The sequence below is a fragment of the Elephas maximus genome, chromosome 9, assembly GCF_024166365.1.
Source record: "Elephas maximus indicus isolate mEleMax1 chromosome 9, mEleMax1 primary haplotype, whole genome shotgun sequence".
NCBI lineage: Eukaryota > Metazoa > Chordata > Mammalia > Proboscidea > Elephantidae > Elephas > Elephas maximus.
This window is the reverse complement of record NC_064827.1, coordinates 84692030-84717967: the sequence shown is the minus strand read 5'-3', so window position 1 is coordinate 84717967 and position 25938 is coordinate 84692030. Positions and strand designations below refer to the sequence as shown.

Genomic DNA, 25938 nt, shown 5'->3' with positions numbered 1-25938 from the left:
CCTTAGATACTGAAATATTTCCACTGTAATGCACAGCTGTTAGAATAACATTTGCACTCATGACTGCCAGTATGAGCTGTGGGGGTGAGTGTGTAGGAGTGAGATTGCCCTAGTTGCCTAGGTGGACCGGATATTAGCTGTTTGGTGTTTGTACAGCTGACTCATCTGGTTTCTCTACAGTAAGGTAGTACAGGCAACACGCTTTTAGGCATTAATGAAATAGAGATGTACTGCTAAGACCAAAAGAGCTTTTCTGCCAGGTGAATACCAAAGAATGTGAGAAAATAGTTCTTCCTCCCCCCGCACTCATCACCACAGCACTGTCCGTGGCTCAGCCATTCACTCACCATTATTCACACAGGATCTGTATCTTTAGCAAGCTGAGAAATTGCAACCTGGCATAGGTGAATAACGATAATATAGCAGCAAGCCCAAGCATGGTGCTTATGATGCAGCCGGCACTATTCTAAGCACTTTGCATGTATTCATTTTATGCTCAAAACAGCCTGAAGAGGTAAATGTCACTTTTATCCCCACTTTTCAGATGAGAAAACTGAGACACAGAGACATTAAGTGGCGTGCTCAAAGTCGCATGACTAGTAGATGGCAGAGCCAGGATTTGGTTTTAGACAATCTGACTCATGAGTCTCTGCTTTTATCAACTATGCTCTCTTTTACTTATAAATATTACATTCATTTCTAGTTAGGTACAGGTTATATTACTATTATGAAAGCTTAAGGCAAGAAGTATTACTAGAGACAAAGAGGGATATTTCATAAAAGTAAAAAGAGTCAATTCAACAGGAAGACGTATCTGTCTTAAATGTGTATGTACCTAATAACATAGCTACGAAATATATAAAGCAAAAATTTGGTTGACATGATCAAAAGGAGACATGACAAATCCACAGTTGCAACTGGAGATTTTAACATACTCCTCTTAATAAATGATAGAGCATGCAGACAAAAAATAGCATAGAATATTTGAACAATGCTATCAACCAGTTTAACTGACTTACTGACATCTGTAGAGCACTAGCCCCAACAACTACAGAATGCATATTCTTTTGAAGTCCACGTGGAACATTCGCCAGAGTTGATCATGTGCTGGACCATATAGCTAAGACAGCAAATTTCAAATGATTGAATCATAAAGAACATATTCTCTGACCTCACTGGAATTAATTTAGAAATCAATAACAAGAAGATAACTAGAAAATCTCCAACTGTGTTGAAATTGGAGCCCTGGTGGCATAGTGGTTAAGAACTTGGCTGCTAACCAAAATGTTGGCAGTTCAAATCCACCAGCTGCTCCTTGGAAACCTTATGGGGCAGTTCTACTCTGTCCTATAGGGTCCCTATGAGTCAGAATTGACTCAACAGCAATGGGTTTGGTTTGGGCTTTTTGGTGTTGAAATTAATAACACAATTCTAAGTTATCCAGTATGCAAAGAAGAGATCACAGTGAAAACTAGGAAATGTTTTGAACAGAACAGTAATTAAAAAGGCACATATCAAAATTTGTGGAATGCAGCTAAAGCTGTGCTTAGAGGGAGTTTCATAGGTTTAAATAAAAATATCAGAAAAGAAAAAAGTTTGAAAATTCATCATTTAAGTTTTCATCCCAAGAAGCTACAGAAAGATCAACAAATTACACTCAAAGAAAAAAAATAAGGAAATAATAAAGGTAGAGGCAGAAATCAATGAAGTGGAAAACAGGCCATACAATAAAGAAAATCAGTAGAACTAAAAATTGGTTCCTTGAAAACAGCAATTGCAGTTAAGTGTAAGAAGCAGCACCTGAATATTTTTGTTTCCTTTTTCCCACTGCCCTGCCGCCTACAAAATTCTGAATCAGGAGTTTGATTGCCTTTAGAGTGGGATTTTTTTAAACTAGCTCTCCCACAGAAATGCTTTATACCACTCATCGGTATTAGTTCGTCAATTCCCTTTTTTGACTTTGAGTCTCTGCAAATTCTTTTCTAACTATTCTCCTGTCTCTGTTTGTTCCATGCTAAGCAGATGGCCCAGAAATTAGCCAAAAGCAGGAAGAAGGTGCAGTACAAACAACTTCATCAGCTTGGTGTTATGCCTGTTCTTTTCATTTATTTACGTTTTGCCTTTTTGTTATTTCGTGTTTTTGTTTTCTGCATCCAGCAAGTTTTTGTTCAGATTTTCGTTTCGAACCGCCCCATAAGCCAGTGTTTCTCCAAAATCAGTTGCCTAAAGTGGCCGTTTTCTGTTGCTCATTAGTCATTTCACTTCAGAGTAACGACAGGGAGCAGATTGGAGATGCTAAATGAGTCATAGCCGAGTGTGAACATTTCACCCTTTCAGGAGGATTGATGTGGCAGGGACTTGGGTCTGTTCAATTACAGTTATGTTTGATTTGTGGGTTTGTCAGATTGCTGGATGCAAAAAAGAAAACTCGCTGATAACCACACCTGTGCAGAGTTAAGCCCTAAATTAAACAAACTGATGTGCTGTTTTTGGTTGTGGAGCTTCTAGGTGCTTATGAACTACCCGTGGGATGTTGAGGCATTGGGGCTGTTTCCTAGTGGGGTGGTTTCTGGAGTGGGTTAGTGCTTCCGTGGCTGCTCTGGTGGTGTGAGAACATGAAGACCCTCTTACCAGAACTGCATCCCAATGGCTTAGTTTCCACTTGCAGCTGACACTGGCCCTATCAGCTGAAGCAGGGACAAACTCTGACTTCTCCAAGATCCTCAGTTTTGAGTTTTTCCTTCCATCTGCTGGGCCCTGAAACCTGTGCAGAAAGGGCCATTCACAATCAATGTTCCTAAAGTGAATTGGCTGTAGTGAGTCACTGCTTCTTCAGGAGAAAAAGCAAAATGTTTTGCATTTTCCCCCGTAACCTGGAGATGCCAACCCACATCATGTGTCCATACTCCGTGTGGGGCCTTCATTGTTGGGAGCCTAATTCTGGAGTCTGCATTGCTGTTCTGGTGATTGTGTCTTGGTGCCTCTGGTGTGTGAGCTAACCTCTCCCTGGCATCTGGCTTGCAGTCATTTATTAAAGCTTCCTCTCGGTGCATTTTTCCTCTCAGGCTCCTGAAGGCGAATCTCAGCCAATGACAGAGGTGGATCTCTTCATTTCTACCCAGAGAATCAAAGTATTGAATGCTGACACACAGGTACGAGTCAGCCTCACCTTTCCTGGGGATGAAGCTTAGCAGCTTGGTGGCTCAGAGTCGGTGCCCCTGTCTGTGGAACAGCTGTGCCCAGACGCTGGTCTCCACACAAGCTGGAAGGTGGTGGCTTTGTAAGGCCTGCTGCTGGGTGGGGCTTTGGACTGTTTTCTTAAAGATCAAAAGAAAAACTAAAACATAGATGTTGTGTGTTAACAGCTCTCATAAATTCTTAGCAGAGGATTCTTCAGTATGAACCAGGTTAGCCTTTGAAGAATTTTTATGTAAAATCACACACACACACACATGCTATCTCATTAGGGGGAGAGCAACTAGGAGTACACAGCAAGATGTATATAAATTTTTGTATGAGAGACTGACTTGATTTTTAAACTTTCACTTAAACACAATAAAAAATAAGAAAATAAAATCACACACACACGCACAAGAAAAAAAAAATGACAACTACCCCTTGTAGATTTTTTATTTTTTAACTTCTCCAGCAGAGGTTCTACTGGTTGTAAATGATTGAAATTTCTTGTTTTCAGCTGCCACAGATGTTCTGCTGTGGTTATTAGCTGAGGAGGAGGCCCTCGGGTAGGGTGGGCTGTGCATGAATCTGCTATCAAGGCCCTTCCATGAACCCCCTGGGGCCCACCCTACTTATGGACAGTCCCTGCCTGGCCTGCGGTGTGGCTGAGCCTCTCCTGGGTCACTAGTTCCACACTGGACTTAAGTGTCCTCTCCCTCCCGCCCCCCAGGAGACAATGATGGACCACCCCCTGAGGACCATCTCCTACATCGCAGACATCGGGAACATCGTCGTGCTTATGGCCCGCAGGCGGATGCCCCGCTCCAACTCCCAGGAGAACGTGGAAGCCTCCCACCCTTCCCAGGACGGGAAAAGGCAGTACAAGATGATCTGCCACGTGTTCGAGTCGGAGGATGTAAGGGCGGCTTGCCCCGTTCTCCTTCCCGGTGACCTGAGCTGTGGTCGTGTGGCCAGATTCTCCATTTTCCAGAGTCTGAATCAGCCTAACTAATCATACGTTAAACACATATTAATAAACCCTTACTGTGTGTTGGGGCAGCCCTGGTGACACAGTGGTTAACCGTTTGGCTGCTAACCAAAAGGTCAGCAGTTAGAATCCACCAGCTGCTTCTTGGAAACCCTATGGGGCAGTTCTACTCTGTCCTTAGGGTCGCTATGAGTTGAACCGAGTCGACGGCAATGGGTTTGGTTTTTGGTTTTATGTATCAGGCACTGTTTAGTGCTAGGGATAAAAGGCTGAATAAAAGAGAGAAGTTACTCATCATCAGATTTATAGGGAGATAGAAAATAAGTAGATAAATAAATACTCAAGATAAAATTAGGTAGTAAGTGCTATAAGGAGTCCCTGGGTGATTCACAGTTAATGTGTTCAGCTACTAAATGAAAGGTTAGAGATTCAAGTCCACACAAAGGTGCCTTGGAAGAAAGGCCTGGCAATCTACTCTGAAAAATCAGCCATTGAAAACCCTCTGGAGCACAGTTCTACTGTGACACACTCGGAGTTACCGTAAGTCAGAGTCATCTCAACGGCAACTGGTGTTTTTAAGCGGTATAAGGAAAAATAGACCAAGATCAGGGGGTAGAAGAGCAAGAGCTGTTTCAGGTAGTGTGGCCAACAAAGTCCTTTCTCAGGAAGTGACATTCGAGTGGAGACCTGAATAAAGTGAGGGCGAGAAAAGAGCAAGTGCAAAGGCCCTGAGGCGGGGATATACCAGCTAGGCTTGAGGAAGCGTAAGAAGGCCAGGCCTCCAGCGAGCCTAGAATGAGGGGAAGTGTGAGAAGAATGCCATCAGATGCACACGGGCCTGAGCAGGTCCATCTGGGCATGAGAGCATTTGAGGGGGGACAGTTCTGTGTCATGCAGGACTGTCCTGTGGGCTAAGGAGAGTTAGTTTTCCTGCACCCTCCCACCTAATGGCAGGAGCACCCTCCTGTCTCCCACCCCCAGTCATCATCAAAATCCAAATTCCCCTGCACGTTTCCAGATGTCCCCTAGGTCAGAAGTGCTGCCAGGACTTTAGAAACCTGGATGAAGACCTTTAATGTTATTGTGAGATGGGAGAAGCAGACCAGCCCTCCCCCTTGTTAATGGAGACTGAGGAAGGGGAGTCCCCTTCCCGTTTTCCTTGGTATTTACGGTGGCCAGCTCCTCCCCCTGTCAAAGCCAGTGATTCCTACCCCACATTTCTATAGGTGGTGAAGTTGGCGAAGAAAACTAGCTTACAGCTAATTTTCGTGTCTTCCATTTGGCTGTTCTTTTCAGGTTGTCCCCACAGCTAATGGTGGAATTGCTGGCAAGGTTGCAGCTTCCAGCTGCATTAGTGCCAGAGTGGCACCCAAGTGCCTCCCCTCTTGGAACATGCCCCACAGTGGCCATGACCTGCAGAGCCCCTAGGAGGGCCACGTCCGTGCTGCTGACCTTGCTTATTTTTTCCCCTCTCAAAGTGGAATAGCCTCTGTGTCTCATAGTGAGCAAAGAGCCCTTATCTCTTAAAGACCATTGCCTGTGGTGGCCTTGGCTCCTTAGACAAGCCATTTTTCTCCAATGGAGTATTCGTCTAGCTACAGTAAATTGCTTTTGTCCGTGGAGTGAGGAGTCAGAGGCAGCCTTATTTTGTCAGGGGAACCTGAGCTGATATGGTTGCAGCTCCAGAGAGGAGGAGATGCTTTGCTCATTGTCACCATCCTTTGCTGGTCAGGTTCTCTAAAAAGCAGCCCAGGGACAAAGTCACTGAGAAGGCAGAGAGCTTGAAACATTTCTCCCTGTCATTCTCCTTGCTATTCCTTTAAAATCATGTCCATACCAGCAAATTGGGACAAAATGAGTTTTAGAAAGTGTCTTAGTATCTAATGCTGCTATAACAGAAGAACCATAAGCAGATGGCTTTATCAAAGAGAAATTCAGTCTCTCACAGTCTAGTAGGCTACAAGTCCAAATTCAGGGTGCCAGCTCCAGGGGAAGGCTTTCTCTCTCTGTCGGCTCTAGAGGAAGCTCCTTGTCATCAATCTTCCCTTGGTCTAGGAGCTTCTCCACACAGGAACCCCAGGCCCAAAGGATGCGTTCTGCTCCCAGCACTTGCTTTTTTAATGATATGAGGTCCCCTTGTCTTTCTGCTCACTTATCTCTTTTATATCTCAAAAGAGATTGACTTAAGACAAAATCTAATCTTGTAGATCTCATCAACATAACTGCCGCTAACCCATCTCATTAACATCATGGCGATAGTATTTACAACACATAGGAAAGTCACATCAGATGAGAAAATGGTGGAAGTCACACAATACTGGGAATCATGGCCTAACCAAGTTGACACGTATTTTGGGGGGACACAATTCAATCCATGACAGAAGGTCCTTGGAAAATTCCAGAAGAGTTAAAACTTAGACCCTTTATTAAGCTGCCTGTGTCCTGCAGGAGGCCAGTGAGAAGGTGGCATTAGCACTGCTCACCTCCACCTCTGCCCAGGCGTGGGAAGCCCCTGGAAGACCCTCAGCCACTGGCTTCGAGCTCATAAGGAGGGGTTTTCTTCCTTGGGATTCCTTTGGATCCAGCAGGAAAGCTGATGAAAGAAAAGAACGGAGAAGCAAGAGTTAGGACAAGAGTGGACTTGGAAATCTGACCCCTTTGCTTCCTCTAGAGCCTGGACCAAGAGCGTTAGCTCCAGAGCTGGTGAGAGCTGGGTGTGAATCCTGCTGCCACCACATCTGAGCAATGTGGTCTCTAAGCCTCAGTTGGCTGTTAGGTAAAATGATGGTGCCTCCTGCATCAGGCTGCTGTGTGACTTAGGTATTTAGAGCCCAGTGTCTGGCACGCGGCACTAAAACAAAACAAAACAAAACCAGTTGCCATGGAGTCAGTTCCAACTACTGCCAACCCCATGTGTGCAGAGTAGAATGGCACTCCATAGGGTTTGTGATGGCTGTGACCTTTCAGAAGCAGAGTACCAGGGCTTTCTTCCAAGGTGCCTCTGGGTGGGTTCAAACTGCCAGCCTACTGGTTAGTAGTCAAGTGCATAACCATGTGTGCCACCCAGCAACTACGCTCAGTTGCCATAGCGTCCATCTGGTATATCCATCTGTGGTGGTCTGGCAGTCCGTTTCTGTTCAAGGCACACATCCTTCACTTTATTTACAGGTGCCTCTCTGACGCCAGAAGCAATGGCTCAGTACCTCCCAATTTCACAGCAGGACGCAGGGTGTGGTTCTCTATGCAACTTGCAAGACTTGGCATGTAAAGTCACCAGATCCTCAGAGGGAGAAAAGTAAAGCATTTGTTTTCCCCTGGCCAGCCATACAGAAAGTTCTAGCATCACTATTAATTAGCTTTTGTGTACCAAAACATTAGAGAAGGCAGGGAAAGGAGGAGTGAAGTTTAGAATTAGGTGTCTTTTAATTATAGTGCCCCAGAGGTTTTTGTTTTGTTGCTTTTTGTTTTTTATTTTGTTTTTCTACCCATTAGAATTTCACGGTGAGCCAGAGCCGTGTGGTGGGTGACAGGGTGGGCTCTGGAATCAGACTACCAGGATCAGGTCCCCCGGCCCCACCCCCTTCCCAGAGAGTGAGCAACTTAACCTCTCAACCTCAGTTTCCTGACCTGTCCAATGGGGCTAATGATCTAGGTCCAAAGTGCCAAAGTCTAAAAGCTCTGAGAAACAAAAGGGCTCTTTTGTGGTCAGTTGGCAGGAAAGCCTGACATTAACTGCAGTGAGGAATTTTATAGTATTTTTCCAGCTTGCTATGAATCTTGCAGAAACCCTGGTAGCATAGTGGTTAAGTACTACAGCTGCTAACCAAGAGATCGGCGGTTTGAATCCACCAGGCGCTCCTTGGTTCTACTCTGTCCTATAGCATTGCTATGAGTCGACGTCGACAGCAATGGGTTTGGCTTTTTTGGTATGAATCTTGCACATTTTGTACAGAAATATTACTGTGTTTGTTTATGGAGTACTTACCCAGATCTTTAAAGGGATTATTTCATAATGTACAGGATAGGCACCCTGTTACTTTTCTAAAATCCAAAAATCTCTAAATTGCAAAACACAGTTTCGTAAATTTTGGATGATGGCTTGTGACCTCTACCAGTCATGGAACTGATGTGAGGATTGAATGCAGTGTAGGCACATGAGAAGTGCTCCGCCGCTGTTGGCCATCCTGGTTAATAATGTTGACGGATTAATGCATCGAAAAGTTATCAAAGCCCAGTGCAGGGGAAAGAACAATGGAAGCACAGTTCAGTCCTGTGTGCTATGTGATCTTGTGCAGGTTCCTTTGCATTTCTGGGCCTCAGTTTCCTCACCTGGAAAGTTCAGGATGGGACTAGAAAGAGGACTCAACTCTGTTGGACCCAGTATCCTTTTTTTTTTTCTTTTAATTTTTTTGGTGACTTTGGAGAAAATTTATATAGCAAATTAGATTCTTACTTAACAATTTCTATACATATAATTCAGTGACATTGGTTATACTTTTCACAATGTGTCAGCATTCTCATTATTTCCATTCTGGTTCTGTTTCCATTAATCTAGCTTCCTTGCCCCCCGCCCCTTACCTTCTCGTCTTTGGTCTAGGGTAAATGTTGACCATTAGCTCTTATTTAGATGATTGTTTAGAGGAGCACAGTACTCACAGGCGATGTTATTTATGAGTCACTCTGTCTTTTGGATGATAGGTGATCTCTGGGAGTGGTTTGAGTTCCAAGTTTAAAGGGTATCACAGGGCAATAGCCTTGGGAGTTCCTCTAATCTCTACTGGTCTGGCCTTTTTTAGAAATTTCAGTTTTGTTGTACATTTTTTCCCCATTCTATCCAGGACCTTCTGTTATATCCTTAGTCAGAACCGTAGTAGTGGTAGCTGGGCACCATCTAGTTCTTCTGGTCCCAAGGCAGGTGAGTCTCTAGGTGAAGTTCGTATAGACTTATGTGTCCTATAGGCTAGTTTGAGCCTTTGCTTTCCTTTCCTCTTTTGCTCCAGACATGTAGAGACAAATAGTTTGTATCTTTGATGGCTGCTTGCAAGCTTTTAAGACCCCCGGTGCTACTCACCAAACTAAGATGGTAGGACATTATTTTTATGAGCTATGTTATGCCAGTTGATCGAGTTGCCGCCCCAGTCAATACCCTTTTTACAATAGATACTATATAATGCTCGCTTACTTTCCTGGAATGAAATTCAGGAAATTAAGTGATAATAAATAATATAATCTCCCCTTTTGAAATTTTTTCGCAATATAATCCAAGTAATGCCATAAATATATCAGGAAAACAAGTGAAAATAAAATCATATTCATGATATTATGTAAATGCTTGGGCCAGCCACACCAGAAGACAGCATGAAATAGTCAGATGCTTACACCTACTTGATGAGTATGTTTGGATATAAGAGGACAAGGTATTCAGCTGAGTGTTGTCCACATTTGCTATTTGAATTGAGGGCTAAATAAGAGTGTGTATATAAAAACACACACTGAGTCACTGTGTGTGACTGTGAAGGTGGAGGCTGCTAGTGATGGGATTTAATGGCAACTCAGATACTGTGATCAGCATTCATGTTCATAATTTGCCAAAGGCATGAAGCTTACTCCTGGTAGAGTTCTGGACAAAATATCATCTTCTCTCAACTAACCTCGTAGTTATATTCTTGGAATGTTTATTGCATACAAGAGCCATCCACTCCAGGTCTTTGTGTTAAATATAAATTACACTTCAGTCCTACACCACCAGTAGTTGCTGTCAAGTCAATTCCAACTCATGGCGACCCCCTGTGTGCAGAGTAGAACTGTGCGCCATAGGGTTGTCATGGCTGTGACCTTTCAGAAGCAGATTGCCAGGCCTTCCTTCTAAGGCACCTCTGGGTGGGTTTGAACCACCAACCTTTTGTTTCATACCCATGCACTTAACTGCTTGCACTACCTAGGGACTCCTTGAGTCCTAGACTCACATGACTAGGGACAGGGATTACATCTACATGACTGGCCAGTTGGGATATTTGAAAATTGTGCAGGATGCAGAACCCCTTGTCATCGTGTAGGACTGTCCTTTGCATTGTGGGGTGTACAGCCTCAGATTTCTGTCCGCTTAACGCCAGTAACTCCCTCCTATCATAACCCAAAATGTTCCCATAATTTAAAAATGGCCCCAGGAAGGCATCAGTGCTCGCATGTAGAACCACTGGCTTGGCTGATGTCTAGGCCTGCATAGTCCTGCTGGGACCCTTAGTCCTGTTGGGAAAGGGCACCAGGACGTCCACCAACAGCACTGCCCTACTGACCTCCATCTTTTTGTCTCTGGCTGCTGTTCTAGGCCCAACTGATCGCACAGTCCATTGGTCAGGCATTTAGTGTGGCATACCAGGAATTCCTCAGGGCCAATGGGATTAACCCCGAAGACCTCAGCCAGAAGGAGTATAGTGACCTGCTCAATACCCAGGACATGTACAATGACGACCTGATCCACTTCTCCAAGTCTGAAAACTGCAAAGATGTAGGTACTTTCCTGAAGCTATTCTCCAGGGTAGGTCAGCTGGGCAGCGGCCCCAGGGACAGCTGTGGAGGGAAAGTCAGAGCAGCTGAGGGTCAAGTGTGTAGTATGGGGGCCACTGCTGAGGGGTTCCTCCCTGTCTCTGGCTCCCCTCTCCTGCTGCTGTGAAGGGACATAGACAGTGAAGCAGAGTATCTTCTGCTGTATGGAATCCTGGGCTAAGAGTTGTGTGGGCTTTAAAGCTGTATGGGACCTGAACTCTGCCCTTCTGGTACTAAGTAAGGGCACCAAAGAAGTTAAATGGTGGTGTCGGGTGCAAGCACCGGTCAAAGAGAACTGTGCCGGAGAGCCTGGAACAGATCGGGGGTTCAGACAATAAATGCTGCAACCTTCAGGAACAGCCTGAGTGTTTCAACTGTATGAGTGTGCCAGGAGGAAAACAGGGCCCTTTGAGCTGGTCCAGAGGGCTGGGTATTATGTGGAAAGTGTTGACTGTGAGAGGGCCGGGCTGATGTAGCAGTGCAGAAGCATGAAGGTCAGAAAGCCAGAGGCTTATCTGGGGAGCCCTGGATAGGCAGCATGGCTGAGCAGATGGTAGTGTAGCAAAGGAGACAGAGAGACCAGCATGAAGGTCCTGGTCAGAACGGAGGGCTTACAAGTCCGTCCAAGGAGTTTGGACTTTCTCCAGTGGGTAAAAAAGAACCTTTAGTGAGAAAGTGATCATGTTAGCCACTAGTGTATGTTAGGTGCGTTGCTTCAAGTTTCCTAGAAGCAGAGCCTGAGACAAGGATTACCATTCAGGTGATTTCCTGGGAGAGTACGTGCGCTGAGGAGAAAGGGAGTGGGGAAGAAGGATGGTGGAGGATGCTCAAGAAGAATGTGGTCTCGTTGGAGATGAACTTCAGTCTGATCCAAGGGGAATTCTGGGGCACAAATTGTAGGACAGAGTTGTCCCACCTGGAATGAGGTAGCTGGCAGGCTAGTTACACAGTAGTTGTACTCTTGGGAGTTTAATGTAAACTAGAGCCATGCACTCGAGAAGTCTTTATGTTTATGTATAAAAATAAAATCAAGTCCTACACTCAGATAATTAGGAACAGGTGTTACATCTTCACAACAGGCCAGTGGGTTATTGGCCAGTCATTGGCCAAGGCCAGGAGGGTCCTCCATTTGGCTAAGGGCAATTCTCCAGGGAAGGGGCCAGCTGTGAGCTTCAACGTCTGGGGGGAGGGGCTACCAGCCTGCAAGGGGGATTTTGGCAGACACCAGCAGCAACTACTACAGTGTGTGTATAAGCACGTATGTATCTAAGAACGTGAATAAATACACACACATACACTCACTCTTTGTTGGATGACTCCAAGAAGTGTCTCGCCCTTGTAGCATCTCTGCACACCTCACCAAGTTGCAGGTGTCCAAAACCAACCATCTCCTCTGCCCGACCAAGGGAAGGTCACCACAGTTGTGCACATGGTCTCCTTGTCTACACTGTCACCCTTTTAGAATTGTGATAACGTCAGCGTCTTTTTTCTTCTTTTTCTACTTGCAGAGAAGTGTTACTGTAACACATATTTATTTTTAACTCAAGAATGCTAAATATTGGAGAGAATTTATGAGCCACATTTATAAATGTGGGATGGGGAACTGTGCATAGAATCCAAAAGCTATTTCCTAAAACCGCAACACGCCACCAAAGCTACCACCATTGAGGACTACAGAATAAAAACCAGGTGTTCTGGGTATTGCCAAGCAAGATTGCTTATGTGAAACAAGAGGGTGACGAGAGTGTCTAGTTACCTGTAACACAACTACCACAAGTGGGTGGTTTTAAGGAACCAAAATTTACTTGCTCACAGTTCTGGAGCCTAAAGTCCAAATCAGGGTCTTGGCCATGTGGATTACTTCCCTGTTGCTAGCCCGGGGCGTTCCCTGGTTCTTTGGCGTTCCTTGGCTTATAGACAGTCCTCACACGGTGTCTGTCTTCCCAGTATGTGCTCTCTTCTGTGTCTAATCTGCTCTTTTTATAACTGGGAAGTGATTAGGTTTAGGACACAGCCTACATGGATACAGCTTCATTAACATAAAAAAGAAAACCCAGTTTCCAAACACAATTACTTCCACAAGAATAGGGGTTAGGATTCCAGCACTGACTTTGGGAGGACACAGTTCAGTCCATAGCAGCGTGTGTTAAATCATTCTGTACAAACACTGGATGTCACAGACTACAGAGAAGAGAGGGATCCCATGGGTTGGAGTCATCTGTGAAAGTGTCTTTCCTTTTTGGTAAAGACAGGAGGAGGGAAATGATTTTCTTTCTACCATTACCCTGAATGGTTGCTGATTAAGGCTTCCTGTTTTTCTCCTTTCAGGTATTCATAGAGAAGCAGAAAGGAGAAATCCTAGGTGTGGTGATTGTGGAGTCCGGCTGGGGGTCCATCCTGCCAACCGTGATCATAGCCAACATGATGCACGGAGGCCCTGCAGAGAAGTCGGGGAAGCTGAATATTGGGGACCAGATCATGTCTATTAACGGCACTAGCCTGGTGGGCCTGCCCTTGTCCACCTGCCAGAGTATTATTAAGGTACCTGGATGCAGGAGAAATTAGCCTCTGTTGGAGACCTGAAATGAAGGGGGAAAGTGTGACCACAATTCAGATCGTTAATACGAACGAACGTGTTCGGTGTGTCAGGCACCCAGGAGGACTCAGTATGCAGAGCTGTAAACTTTGCACTCAGGTAGCTTACCCTCAGAGTCCCTGGGTGGCGCTAGAATTAAGGTATTCAGCTGCTAATGGAAAGGTTGGCAGTTCGAGTCCACCCAGAGGCACCTTGGAAGAAGGTCTGGTGATCTGCATCTGAAAACTCAGCCATTGAAAATCCTATTGAGCACATTCTACTCTGACGCACGTGAGGTCATCATGCGCTGGCGTCAACTTGATGGCAGCAGGGTTTTGTTTTATTGTTTTTAGCTTACACTCAAGTTACTATTTACAGATTCCTCCCCAAACCTGTTTTCAGACCTGGGATGGTATATGTGGGTCACATAACATCTAATGCCACAGCTATGTTGGTTTCCTAGGGCAGCCATCACAAAGTACCACAGAGGGGCTTAAAATGACAAAAATTTATTGTCTCTCAGTTCTGGAGGCTAGAAGTCAGAATTCAGGGTGTCGGCAGGGCTGTGTTCCTCTCTAGGAGATGATCCTGTCTTATCTCTCTCAGCTTCTGGTAGCCCCAGGTGTTCCTCAGCTTGCAGCTGCAGTATAACTCCATCATCACACAGTCATCTTCCCTCTGTCTTGTCTCTCATGTGTGTCTTCTCCTCTTTTATATGAACACCATTCAGATGGGATTAGGACCCACCTAACTCCAGTATGGCGCCCTGGTGGCGCAGTGGTTAAGAGCTACGGAGAGCTATGGCTGCTAACCAAAAGGTTGGCAGTTCAAATCCACCAGCAGCTCCTTGGAAACCCCATGGGGCAGTTCTACTCTATCCTGTAGGGTCACTGAGTTGGAATCGACTCGACCGCAATGGGTTTGGTTTGGTTTAGTTAACTTCAGTATAAGAAGCCCTGGTGGCACAGTGGTTAAAGCAATTGACTGCTAACTGAAGGGTCAGCGATTGGAAACCACCAGCAGCTCTTCAAGAGAAAGATGTGGCAGTCTGCTTCCGTAGAGATTTACAGCCTCGGAAACCCTGTGAGGTCGCTATGAATCAGAATCGACTCAATGGCAGTGGGTTTGGTTTTTGTTACCTAACTGATAACATCCTCAAAGACGCTATTTCCAAAGGAGGCCATGTTCTCAGGTACTGGGGTATAGGACTTAAACATAAATTTTGCAGGGACACGATTCAACCAATGACAATGCCCATAACAGACATCACTAATCAGTCACAGCGCTCTCTCCCACTAAGCCCAGACTCAGCCTCAACAGAATTTTCCTCAGCACAGTAATCCATACAGTCCTGTACAGTCAGCCAGATGTTCTTGAGCCAAATCACGGAGCCCTGACAGTGCAGTGGGTAAGAATTTGACTGCTAACCAGAAGGTCGGCAATTCAGATCTACCAGCTGCTCCTTGGAAACCCTGTGGGGCAGTTCTACTCTGTCCGGTAGGGTTGCTATGAGTTGGAATCGACTTGACGGCAACAGGTATGGGTTTTTCTTTCTCTTTTTTTTAAATTTGACTACAAATCACAGAAATGCTTCAAAATAGAGAGTACTTTTCCTTAACAGGGACCACGACTGTGGTCCAGGTGAGATTATCCTCCCCTAGAGCTGCATAATGCTGTCCACACAGGCTGGTTGTCATAAGAAGAAGGGACATCTTTATGGTCCATGTACGTACTCCTTTTTTTAAAAAAAAAGTTATTGTGGTAAAATGCATATAACATAAAACCTCCCATTTAAACCATTTCTAAGTATACATTTCATTGGCCTTAATTATATTCACCATATTCTGCAACCATCACCACTATCTCTTTCCAAAACTTAATTGCTTGATGGGTACACACTTTCTGTTTGGGGTGAAAAAAAGGTTTGGTAATATAGTGAAGCCTGTGAGAGATGGAACTTGACGGAACTGTCTTGTTTTTCTGGGTCTCGCAAGTTTTCTGCCTTTGACAGGGTGCAGTCTTACCATTTTTCTATCACTGTCTATTAGTGGAATATATTTGCGTTTTCCTTCTTTAATAGGTTTCCAGCTTATACAGGTTCCAGTAGGCATATATATATACCAAAATAAAATTACTTCTTGTTTAACTGGGGCTATTACATAATGCTAAAAGGAGGTCCTGAAATGAAAATTAAATGTGAATATTTGAGAGGAAAGATTAAGATTTTCTTTTAGAAATGAAGCATCCGTTTATAGTCTTTCGAGCGCATTGGTACTTGCTGGCTGCATGGCCAGTTTGAACGAGAATATTCCTCCTGACCACGGTGTCTGTAGACCCCACTGGTTCTGGACCAAACGCTGTGACACCGGAAGCAGACTGGGATGGTGCAGCTTTCCTTGGCCCCTCAGGGTTTCCTGCAAGACTGTTGTCAAGAACTTAGTTGTGTGTGTCTGTGTGTGCAATGTGAGTGGTGTGTGTGTGTGAGTGGTGTGTGCATGAGAGAATGAGAATATGAATTCATATAATAGTCATTCTAAGCAACAGAAAGATTACACAAGATTACATCCTTGGCCGGGAAGTTGCGGAGTGGGAGATGAAGGTACATGTATAGGACATAGGGATGAGTACCGCTCTTTGATTTTAATAAAATGGATTAGATTCTTAATTCCTCGTAAGATAATCACACCCAGAAATAGTCCTCTTCAACCTCATTTCTTTTTGTTCCATCTCACACTTAAATAATTCCATCTCTTACTTAATATACATTAAAGATAAGGCTAAAGAATCTGCTTTGAACATGCATATTCATTCAAACATGTTTAATGGGGCCTCTGTTAGGCGCTGAACTTGACTATGCAGGAAAGCCAGAATGGCATTCCTCATATGGAGGACACTTACGGAGTTGAAAGGGTTCACTTGGCCCTAATGGCAACACAGAGGTAAAATGCTCCAAGTGTTTAGAGGAGGGAGAATTTTTAAGGATGTTTAAGGTGGGCCTTGAAGGATGAATGGGACTTAGAGGATGAGTGGGACTGTTATTGAAATAACAGAAAGGAATGTGGCATTGAGACAGGAGAGACAGGGTCTGTCCGTGCTGTCGAGTCGGTTCCGACTCACTGCAACCCTGTGTACAACAGAACGAAGTACTGCCTACTCCTGCACCATCCTCGCAGTCTTTGCTGTGTTTGAGCACGTTGTTGAAGCCACTGTGTCAGTCCATCTTGTTGAGGTTCTTCCTGTTTTTCGCTGACCCTCTGCATTACTAAGCATGATATCCTTCTCTTCCAGGGACTGGTCCCTCCTGATAACATGTCCAAGGTACAATAGACAAAATCTCACCATCCTTGCTTATAATGAGCATTCTGGCTGTACTTCTTCCAGAACAGATTTGTTTGTTCTCCTGGTGGTCTGTGGTATATTCAGTATTCTTCACCAACACCATAATTCAAAGGCGTCAATTATTCTTCGGTCTTCCTTATTCATTGCCCAGCTTTCACATGCATGCGAGGTGATTGAAAAGACCATGGTTTGGGTCAGGTGCACCTTAGTCCTCAAAGTGACATCTTTGCTTTTTAACACCTTAAAGAGGTCTTTTGCAGCAGATTTGCCCAGTGCAATACGTTGTTTGATTTCCTGATTGGTGTTTTCCATGGGTGTTAGTTGTGCATCCAAGTAAAATGAAATCCTTAACAACGTTAATCTGTTCTCCATTTATCATGATGTTGCTTATCAGCCCAACTGTGAGGATTTTTGCTTTCATTATGTTGAGATATAATCCATACTGAAGGATGTGGTCTTTGATCTTCATCAGTAAGTGCTTCAAGTTGTCTTTGCTTTCAACAAGCAAGGCTGTGTCATCTGCGTATGGCAGGTTGTTAATGAGTCTTCCTCCAATCCTGATGCCATGTTCTTCTTCGTATAGTCCAGCTTCTGTGTGTGGCATAGGAACTATTATTATGCTCATTGTAAGGTTAGGAAACTGAAGCACAGAAAGATGATGTAATTATTCAGGGTCACACAGCTTGTTAGTGGTGGAGCCAGGATACGTGCCTGTGCCGTCTGGCTCAAGAGCCAGGTCGTTCAACCCCGATGATACCCTGCCTCCAACACAGTCATCCCAGGGAGAAGGACAATCTAATGCTGGTTCCTGAGGCAGCATTTCTCAGCTGGGCATTCTTGTCCCTCAGAGGACTTTTGGGAATGTCAGAGTCGTGGTTGTCACAACTGGGGGGTGGAGGGGTGCTACTGGTACCCAGTGGGTTGAAACCAGAGATGCTGCTGCTCATCCCACGGTGGCCAGGACAGCCCCTTATGAGTGTCCTAGGACTCCCATAGCAAAGTACTGTACACGGGGTGTCCTGTAAGAACAGAAATTTATAGTCTCACAGTTCTGGAAGCTGGGAGTACAAATTCAGGATTCAGCCCTGTTGATACCTTCTGAGGGCTCTAAGGGAGAATCTGTTTCTTGCCTCCTCCTAGCTCCTGGTCACTGCTGGTGATCAATGGTGTACCTTGACTTAGACATCACTGCAGTCTCTGCCTCCATCATCACGTGGCCATTTACTCTGTGTTTCTATGTCTCCTCTCTTTTAGAAGGACACCACTGTGATTGGATTAGGAGTCCCTGAGTGGTGCAAACAGTTAACATACCTGGCTGCTAACCAAAAGGTTGGCAGTTCGAGTCTACCCAGAGGTGCCTCGGAAGTAGATCTGGTGATCTACTTCTGAAAAAAGTTCTGCTCTGACACAAATGGAGTCGTCATGAGTTAGAGCTGGCTCCATGGCAACCGGTTTTATGATTGGTTTAGGGCTCACTTTACTCCAATATGATCTCATGTTAACTGATAGTGTCTTCAAAGACCCTATTTCCAAACAAGGTCATATTCAGAGTTACTGAAGGTTAGGACTTCAACATATCTTTGGGGCACACAATTCAATCCATAATAGCCCCCCATCACAAAGGATTATAAGCCAAAAACTCATTGCCGTCGAGTTGATTCTGACTTACAGCAGCCCTATTGGAATTTCCAGCCCCAAATATCAGTAGCGCTGAGGCTGAGAAATCCTTTCTTAGAAGTACAGGACTTGAGATGTGGGAGAGAAGTCAGTGAGTTGGGGGGAGGGGTGGAGAGAGGGGAAGGTAGGTCAGGCAGGGTTCAGGGGGAGTTGATGTGGGTCTTGAAAGGTTTGGGGAGGGTTTATGGGGAGGAGGATCAGAGAGAGGCCTGGGTGGGACTGGTGAGGCTGCATGTCAGAGCCCATGACCCACTTGCCAGGTGGAGCCCAGCCCCTCCTTCATCCCACGACAGCCGTGAGGAGGATAGCAGATGCCCAATTTGCATCAAGGCGCCCACAGCTTGCCCAGTGCTGGCAAGTGGTTCCAAGACCCCTTGTTCCCACCCCTCGGGCTCTCTAAGGTGGAGGTTTGAGACCCCTGAGGGCAGCACTGACTGACTCTGGTAGACACCTAGGGACTCCTTTTCTACCTGAAGGGTCACAGCATCAAGGCGAAAACAACATTTGCCTAGGATACAAAGGGAGCATTGAGCAATTTCCTAAGGGGAAAAGGTTTGTTTGAGCTACTAGCTGAACTTCAGTATCTGTAAGTGGAGTCTCTATTTATAGAATCAGAAAATTAAAAGGCCAAGTGGTAATGAAAGAGATGTAACTGATGAAGATGGAGAATAAGAAAACCGGTGCCTGCGTGGCCGCCCTCAGCACGGAAGTACTTACCAGGGAGACCAGTTAGAATACTAAGAACACTGCCAAACTTCCTCTGGGCAGGAAGGATGGAGTGCCTTACACCCATAAGTCACAGGGAAAGCTCCCCGCCCAACCAAAGTGGACACAGGGACTGGGTCCTGAGGGGTGGTGCACCCTGGCTGGGAGGAGTATGTTATCACTGGTATCAGAATTGTCAGTACAAAAAAGCAGACTGATTTTTAGTGGGTGGTAATATTGGTTTTGAGGCAAGTGGTGGTTCAGGGGTAGAATTCTCACCTTCCAGGACCTGGCTTTGATTCCCAGCCAGTAAACCTCATACACAACTGCCGCCTGTCTGTCTGTGGAGGCTTATATGTTGCTATGATGCTGAACAGGTTATAGCGGAGTTTCAAACTAAGACAGACTAGGAAGAAAGGCCTGGCAACCTACTTCCAGAAATTACCCTATAAAAACCCTATGTATCACATTAGTGTGATCATGGGGATGGCACAGGGCCAGAGAGTTGTTTTATTCTGTTGTGAATGGGTTCACAATGAATCAGAGCCTACTTATCTGGCAGCTAACAGCAACATATTGTTTTTAAATTCTCTACCAATTTGCCTACACATTGGTATTGTTGGTTCTAGTACTGAGTCAGTGTTATGGATTGAACTGTGTCCCCCAAAAATGTGTGTCAACTTGGCTAGGCAATGATTCTCAGTGATTGTCTACCATTTTGTGATCCGATGTGATTTTCCTATGTGTTTTGAATTCTACCTCTATGATGTTAATGAGGTAGAATTAGCAGCAATTAATGTTAACAAGGCAGAACTCAAATCTACAAGATTGGGTTGTGTCTTAAGTCGTTCTCCTTTGAGATATAAGAGAGAAGTGAGCAGAGAGACGGGGAACCTCAAGCCTCCATGAAAGCAGTGCCAAGAGCAGAGCATATACTTTGAACCCGGGGTTACTGCTGTGGGAAGCTCCTAGACCAGGGGAAGATTGGTGACAAGAACCTTCCCCCAGAGACAAGAGAGAGAGAGAGAAAGCCTTCGCCTGGAGCTCTCACCCTGAATTCAAACTTCTAGCCTCCTAGATTCTGTGAGAATAAATCTCTGTTAAAGCCATCCTCTTGTGGTATATCTGTTATAGCAGCGCTAGATAACTAAGGCAGTCAGTGTTCTTTGCAATGAATTTAACATGCAGATCACCTAAGGATCTTGATAAAATGTAGATTCTGATTTTATTAGTTCTGAGATGGGGCCTGAAATTCCGTATTTCCAACAAGCTTCTGGGTAACTCCATTACAGGCGTGCGGGTCATGCTTTGAGAAATAGGGGTGTAAAGCAGTGTGTTCGGTCTTGCCACTTTTTTCCGTAGGTATAGAATTGTTTTAATTGCTTTTTTCCTAGGTCTTATTTTTTCTGTCATAATTCCTAAAGCCTAATTATTGGTGGATAAAGCAAGCTGGCAGTCCACCTCTGTCCATGCCATTGCCTCCCTGGTCCTGCCCTCTGGATTTTTTTTAAACTAGAGGACAACTTCCCTTTCCTTCCAGGGAGAATCATCACAGCTCTGCTCTCCTGTTGCCATGGAGACCATTCCGGCTTCTCTCCTCTCCCTGCCCTTCCCCTCCCACCGTATTTCCTAATTTGCTGCACCATTCCTGTTTGTCATGGGGATGAGATGACCGTTTATCTAATTGGCACCTCCGATAAAAATGGCAGCTCAGAAATCCAAGTTAATGGGACCCAGCTCGAAACATTGATTAGGGACAGCAGCGCAGATGCACAGTCTGGTTATTTCAAATGGCCATTGCTCTAAGCCTCGTCTTAAAGCGCTTTTTCCTAATCTAGAAATTCTCTCACTGAGGGACAAATCAAGTGTCTTAAATCCATTCACATAAGAGGAATGAACCCACCAGTGCAATGTGACTCTTTTAGCCACCATTGAGAAAATAGATTCAAGTCTCTTGGCTCTTTAGGGAGATGCTCTCTAAGGTGGTTCTGTAGCACACACGTGTGGCTAAGTAAGCTCTGTGTTTAACGTGTAACCTTTAAAGCAGGTGTGTCTGGTGTTTTGGGAATCTAACCAGGTGTCCCCATCTACAGCATCCTCAGCCTGTTTTCCACAAATCCCTGGAATCGTGTTGTGTGATTGTAGAGAGGGCAGTGCAGGGCCTCCAGCCCACTGTGGCTGCCCTGCCGTGTGCCCTGTAGCCCCCTGCTTAGCACTGCACTGCACCCTGGTCCCGCCCTTTGCTGAGGTCGGAAGCCAGGGAGAGAGCTTGCTTGCTGCTGAATCCCCAGTGCCTGGTGGTTCAGTGGTAGAATTCTTGCCTTCTGTACAGAAGACCCAAGTTTGATTCCCGACCAGTGCACCTCACGCACAGCCACCACCCGTCCATCAGTGGAGACTTGCGTGTCGCTATGATATTGGACAGATTTCAGTGGCGCTTCCAGACTAAGGCAGACTAGGAAAAAAGGTCTGGTGATCTACTTCCAAAAGTTCAGCCAATGAATTTGGATCACAATGGTCCAATCCTGTTGGACACGGGATCCCCATGGATTGGGAGCTGACGTGAATGCAGCTAACAGCAACAAACAACATTTCTTGGTACATAACCAGTGATCAATAAATATTTATTCATTAAATGACTGAGAGAGAGAGAACACTCAAAGGAGAGAGAAATATGTGCATGAATGATGTTCAGGCTCCCCCCCCCCAAAAAAGAAGCCTATTTTTAATTCTAGGAATAAGTGTTTTTAAACGCAATGATTGAGATTTGCTGTTTCAGACAAGCCATTTAGGGAAAAAAATATATGAAAAGTGGAGAAATCACAGAGTGTTAGAGCGTAGTGCTGCCGTAACAGAAATTCCATGAGTAAATGGCTTTAACAAACAAATTTATTCTCTCATAGTTTAGGAGGCTAGAAGTCCATTGGAGTCCTGGTGGTGCAGTGGTTAAGTGATAGGACTGCTAAACAGAAGGTCGACAGTTCAGATCCACTAGCTGCTCCTTGGAAACCCTATAGGGGCAGTTCTACTCTCTCCTCTAGGGCCACTATGGGTGAGAATCAACTTGACAGCAACAAGTTTGGTTTTTGTTTTTTTGGGTTTTTGGTGGGTTTTTTTGGTGGTTTTAGTTACCTAGTACTGTTACAACAGAAATACCACAAGTGAGTGGCTTTAACAAACAAATTTATTCTCTCATAGTTTAGGAGGCTAGAAGTCCAAATTCAGAGCACCAGGTCTGGGGAAAGGTTTTCTTTCTCTGTCAACTCTGGGGGAAGGTCCCTGTCATCAATCTTCCCCCAGTCTAGGAGTTTCTCAGCACAAGAGATCCAGGGTCCAAAGGATGCACCCTGCTTCTGGCTCTTCTTGTTTGGTTGTAATGGGTCTCTCCTGTTTGATTTCTCTCTTTTATATCTCAAAAGAGATTGACTCAAGATACAACCTAATCCTATAGATTGAGTCCTATCTCATTAACATAACTGCCTCTAATCCTGCGTCATTAACATCATAGAGGTTAGGATTTACAACACACAGAATAATCACATCAGATCACAAAATGATGGACAACCACACAATACTGGGAACCATGGCCAAGCCAAGTTGACATACATTTTGGGGGGACACAATTCAATCCATAACAGTGAGTTTCACCATTTATTTGTTTTGAAGATGAGGAAATTGAGTGGGAGAAAGATGAAGCCAAGTGCCAAGATCCCACAGCTCTGTTGACAGAACAAAACTTGAACCCAGGTCTTCTGACACCAACAGAGTCCTGGATACCAAGCCATGCTGGTCCCGCTGCTAGGAGCCAGAATATCTGCCGTTGCCGTTGTGGATGATGGGACCTGTTGTCATGTGGAAGGCCTGGAGTCTTTGCACACTTTCATTTATCCATCAAGAATCGCACTCAGCTCATCCATTGCTTCTCTTTGAAAATATCATTTCCTTAATATGAGAAGTTTCCTGGAGATGTTCCAAAACCACTGAGAGGAGTTGGAAGGCACTATATGAACATGCACCCCACATGCCATGATGGAATGAGACCATTGCAAGCTGGATTACAGCCACGAAGGCTCAAATCCCCCAGAAAAAAACAAGCAACCCAGAACACTGGGGAGACAGGTAGATATGCTGTTGTTAGCTGCCATTGAGTCGCCTCCCGACTCATGGTAACCCCATGCACAACCAGTCCTGTGCCATCCCCATGATGGGTTGTGAATCAGGTCATTTGACCCATAGGGTTTTCATGGGCTGATTTTTAGAAGTAGATCCCCAGGCCTTTCTTCCCAGTCCATCTTAGTCTGAAGTTTCATTGACACCTGTTCAGCATCATAGCAACATGCAAGCCTCCACTGACAGACGGGTGGTGGGTGCATTTTAGGTGCATTGGCTAGGAATCCAGGCCTCTTACATGGAAAGTGAGAATTCTACCACTGAACCACCACTAAAAAAAAAAAAAAGGTGAAATTAAACCAAGAGAATTAGATTGAGTCCCATCAAAATTCCGCCATTGAGAGGACAGCTGTAATCAATCAAAAGGCAGTGGGGAAGCCCGGGGGGAACATGAGGACAGGATCCTTAAGAACTCCTGGCGTGTCAGAAAGTGAACTAGGAGCATAGCCCCAGCTCAAGGCTGGAAGGAAAGATGTGGTGGCACACATTCATCACCCGGATGCTCTCTCCGGTCTCTGTGTTGAGCAAGTCTTGTTTATGAATGACACACGCTCTCCCATTGTATATATGAAGGATTGTGGTGTAGGAGAAAACAGTGATGGGTTTTGAATAGAGACATACTTGGGACTGAATCTTGCTGTGGGTGAACTTGGTGAGTTGCTTAATATCTCTCGGCCTCAGTTTCCTCTTCTATAAATGGGGATAATTTTAGTTGCCAGTTTGGCAAGGGAAGTAAATAAGGCGGCTCCTGTAAATCTCCAAGGCCAGCGTCAAGTGCGTTGTTGTTGTTGGGTGCCATCGAGTTAGTTCCAACTCACAGTGACCCTGTGTACAACAAAACACAACATTGCCCAGTCCTGTGCCATCCTCACAATTGCTATGCTTGAGCCCATTGTTGCAGCCACTGTGTCAGTCCATCTCAACAAGGGTCTCCCTCTTTTCTGCTGACCCTCTACTTTACCAAGCATGATGACCTTCTTCAGGGACTGGTCCCTCCTGATAACATGTCCAAAGTATGTGAGACAAATTCTTACCATCCTCACTTCCAAGGAGCACTCTGGTTGTATTTCTTCCAAAACAGACTTGTTTGTTCTTGTGGCAGTCCATGGAATATCCAATATCCTTTGCCAACACCACAATTCAAAGGCATCAGTTCTTCGGTCTTCCTTATTAATTGTCCAGCTTTCACATGCATATGAGGCGACTGAAAATATTGTGGCTTGGGTCAGACACACCTTAGTCCTCAGGGTGGCATCTTTGCTTTTTAACACTGTAAAGAGGTCTTTTGCCGCAAATGTGCCCAGTGCAGTACGTCATTTGATTTCTTGACTGCTGCTTCCATGGGCGCTGATTGTGGATCCAAGTAAAATGAAATCCTTGACAACTTCAGTTTTTTCTCCATTTATCATGATGTTGTTTATTGGTCCAGTTGTGAGGATTTTTGTTTTCTTTATGTTGAGGCATAATCCATACTGAAGGCTGTAGTGTTTGATCTTCTTCAGTCTAAGTGTTTCAAGTCCTCTTTGCTTTCAGCAAGCAAGATTGTGTTATCTGTATCTCTCAGGTTGTGAACGAGTCTTCCTCCAGCCCTGATGCTGAGTTCTTCATATAGCCCAGCATCTCAGATTATATGCTCAGCATACAGATTTAATATGTATGGTGAAGGGATACAACCCTGATGCACACCTTTGTTAATGTTAAACCAGGCAGTATCCCCAGGTGAGAAAAAAAAAGAGAGTAGTAAATGACGGGTAGCTGTCATCATTGTGGAGCCCTTGTGGCACAGTGGTTAAGAGCTCAGGCTGCTAACCAAAAGGCCGGCAATTTGAATCCACCAGCCTCTCCTTGGAAACCCTATGGGGCACTTCTGCCCTGTCCTTGTGGTGCGGCTGCTTTCATCAGCAGGATGAGTTCTGATGTGACAGTATCTCAGGGTACTCACACATGGTGAGTGTGTGTAGGCTGTGTTGTGACCAGGCTAGGAGACAGGTGACTGTGTGTAGGCTATATAGTGACCAGGCCAACCAACCCTCCCAGGGACAGATTACCCAATAATCAAGGTACACTTGGGCTTGCTTGTGCTTACTTACTAATCTGTAGTACACAATTTCACATTCGTATACTACAGAATTTGAAATTGTGCACTACAGATTAGTAAGTAAGCACAAGCAAACTGGCGCATACTTTGCTTGCTTGTTAATCTGCCCCTGGGCCTCCCACCAGGCATCACCCCCACCCCAGCCTCACTCATCCCTGTACTTACGAAGCGCACTGGCCTCAGGTGTGAGCAGTGAATTGCCATCTCCGAGCTTAAGCATCCCTTGGAGGAATTAAGTCACCTGGGGGCAGGTGAGTTCATTGTTCTGCAGTGGTCCTCTACACTGGCTGTTCTCAAAATGGAGTGTGCTTCAGAATCACCTGCAAGGCTAGCTAACACACAGGTTGCTGGCCCCCCTTCTGGTGTCTGATTCAGTAGCTCATGGTGGGGCCCAGAATTTTCATTGCTCATAAGCGCCCGGGTGATGCCGATGCTGCTGGTCTGAGAACCACTGGTTTGCACACACTGGTCAGACATATAAAGCAGATAACCAGAGGCAAAATAAAACCTGTTGCCGTCAAGTTGACCCTGACTCATGGCAACCCCACGTGTGTCAGAGGAGAACTGTGCTCCACAGGCCTTTCAGAGGTGCCTCGGAAGATCTGCTTCCGAAAAACGAGCCGCTGAGAACCCTATGGAGCACAGTTCTATTCCGGCACACAC

General features: G+C 45.2%; 1 protein-coding gene across 2 annotated transcripts in view; it reads left to right on the top strand.

Moving 5' to 3' along the window:
- APBA1 (amyloid beta precursor protein binding family A member 1) overlaps nucleotides 1–25938 on the top strand; it is a 235613-nt gene that overhangs the window by 199439 nt on the left and 10236 nt on the right. The window contains exons 6-10 of one of the 2 annotated variants that reach the window (XM_049895519.1): nucleotides 2023–2055; nucleotides 3066–3152; nucleotides 3908–4093; nucleotides 10494–10673; nucleotides 13040–13252. In XM_049895519.1, the coding sequence (XP_049751476.1) occupies nucleotides 2023–2055; nucleotides 3066–3152; nucleotides 3908–4093; nucleotides 10494–10673; nucleotides 13040–13252 (699 nt within the window). The remainder of the gene's footprint in view (nucleotides 1–2022; nucleotides 2056–3065; nucleotides 3153–3907; nucleotides 4094–10493; nucleotides 10674–13039; nucleotides 13253–25938) is intronic. The other variant, XM_049895520.1, reaches the window with a different exon arrangement.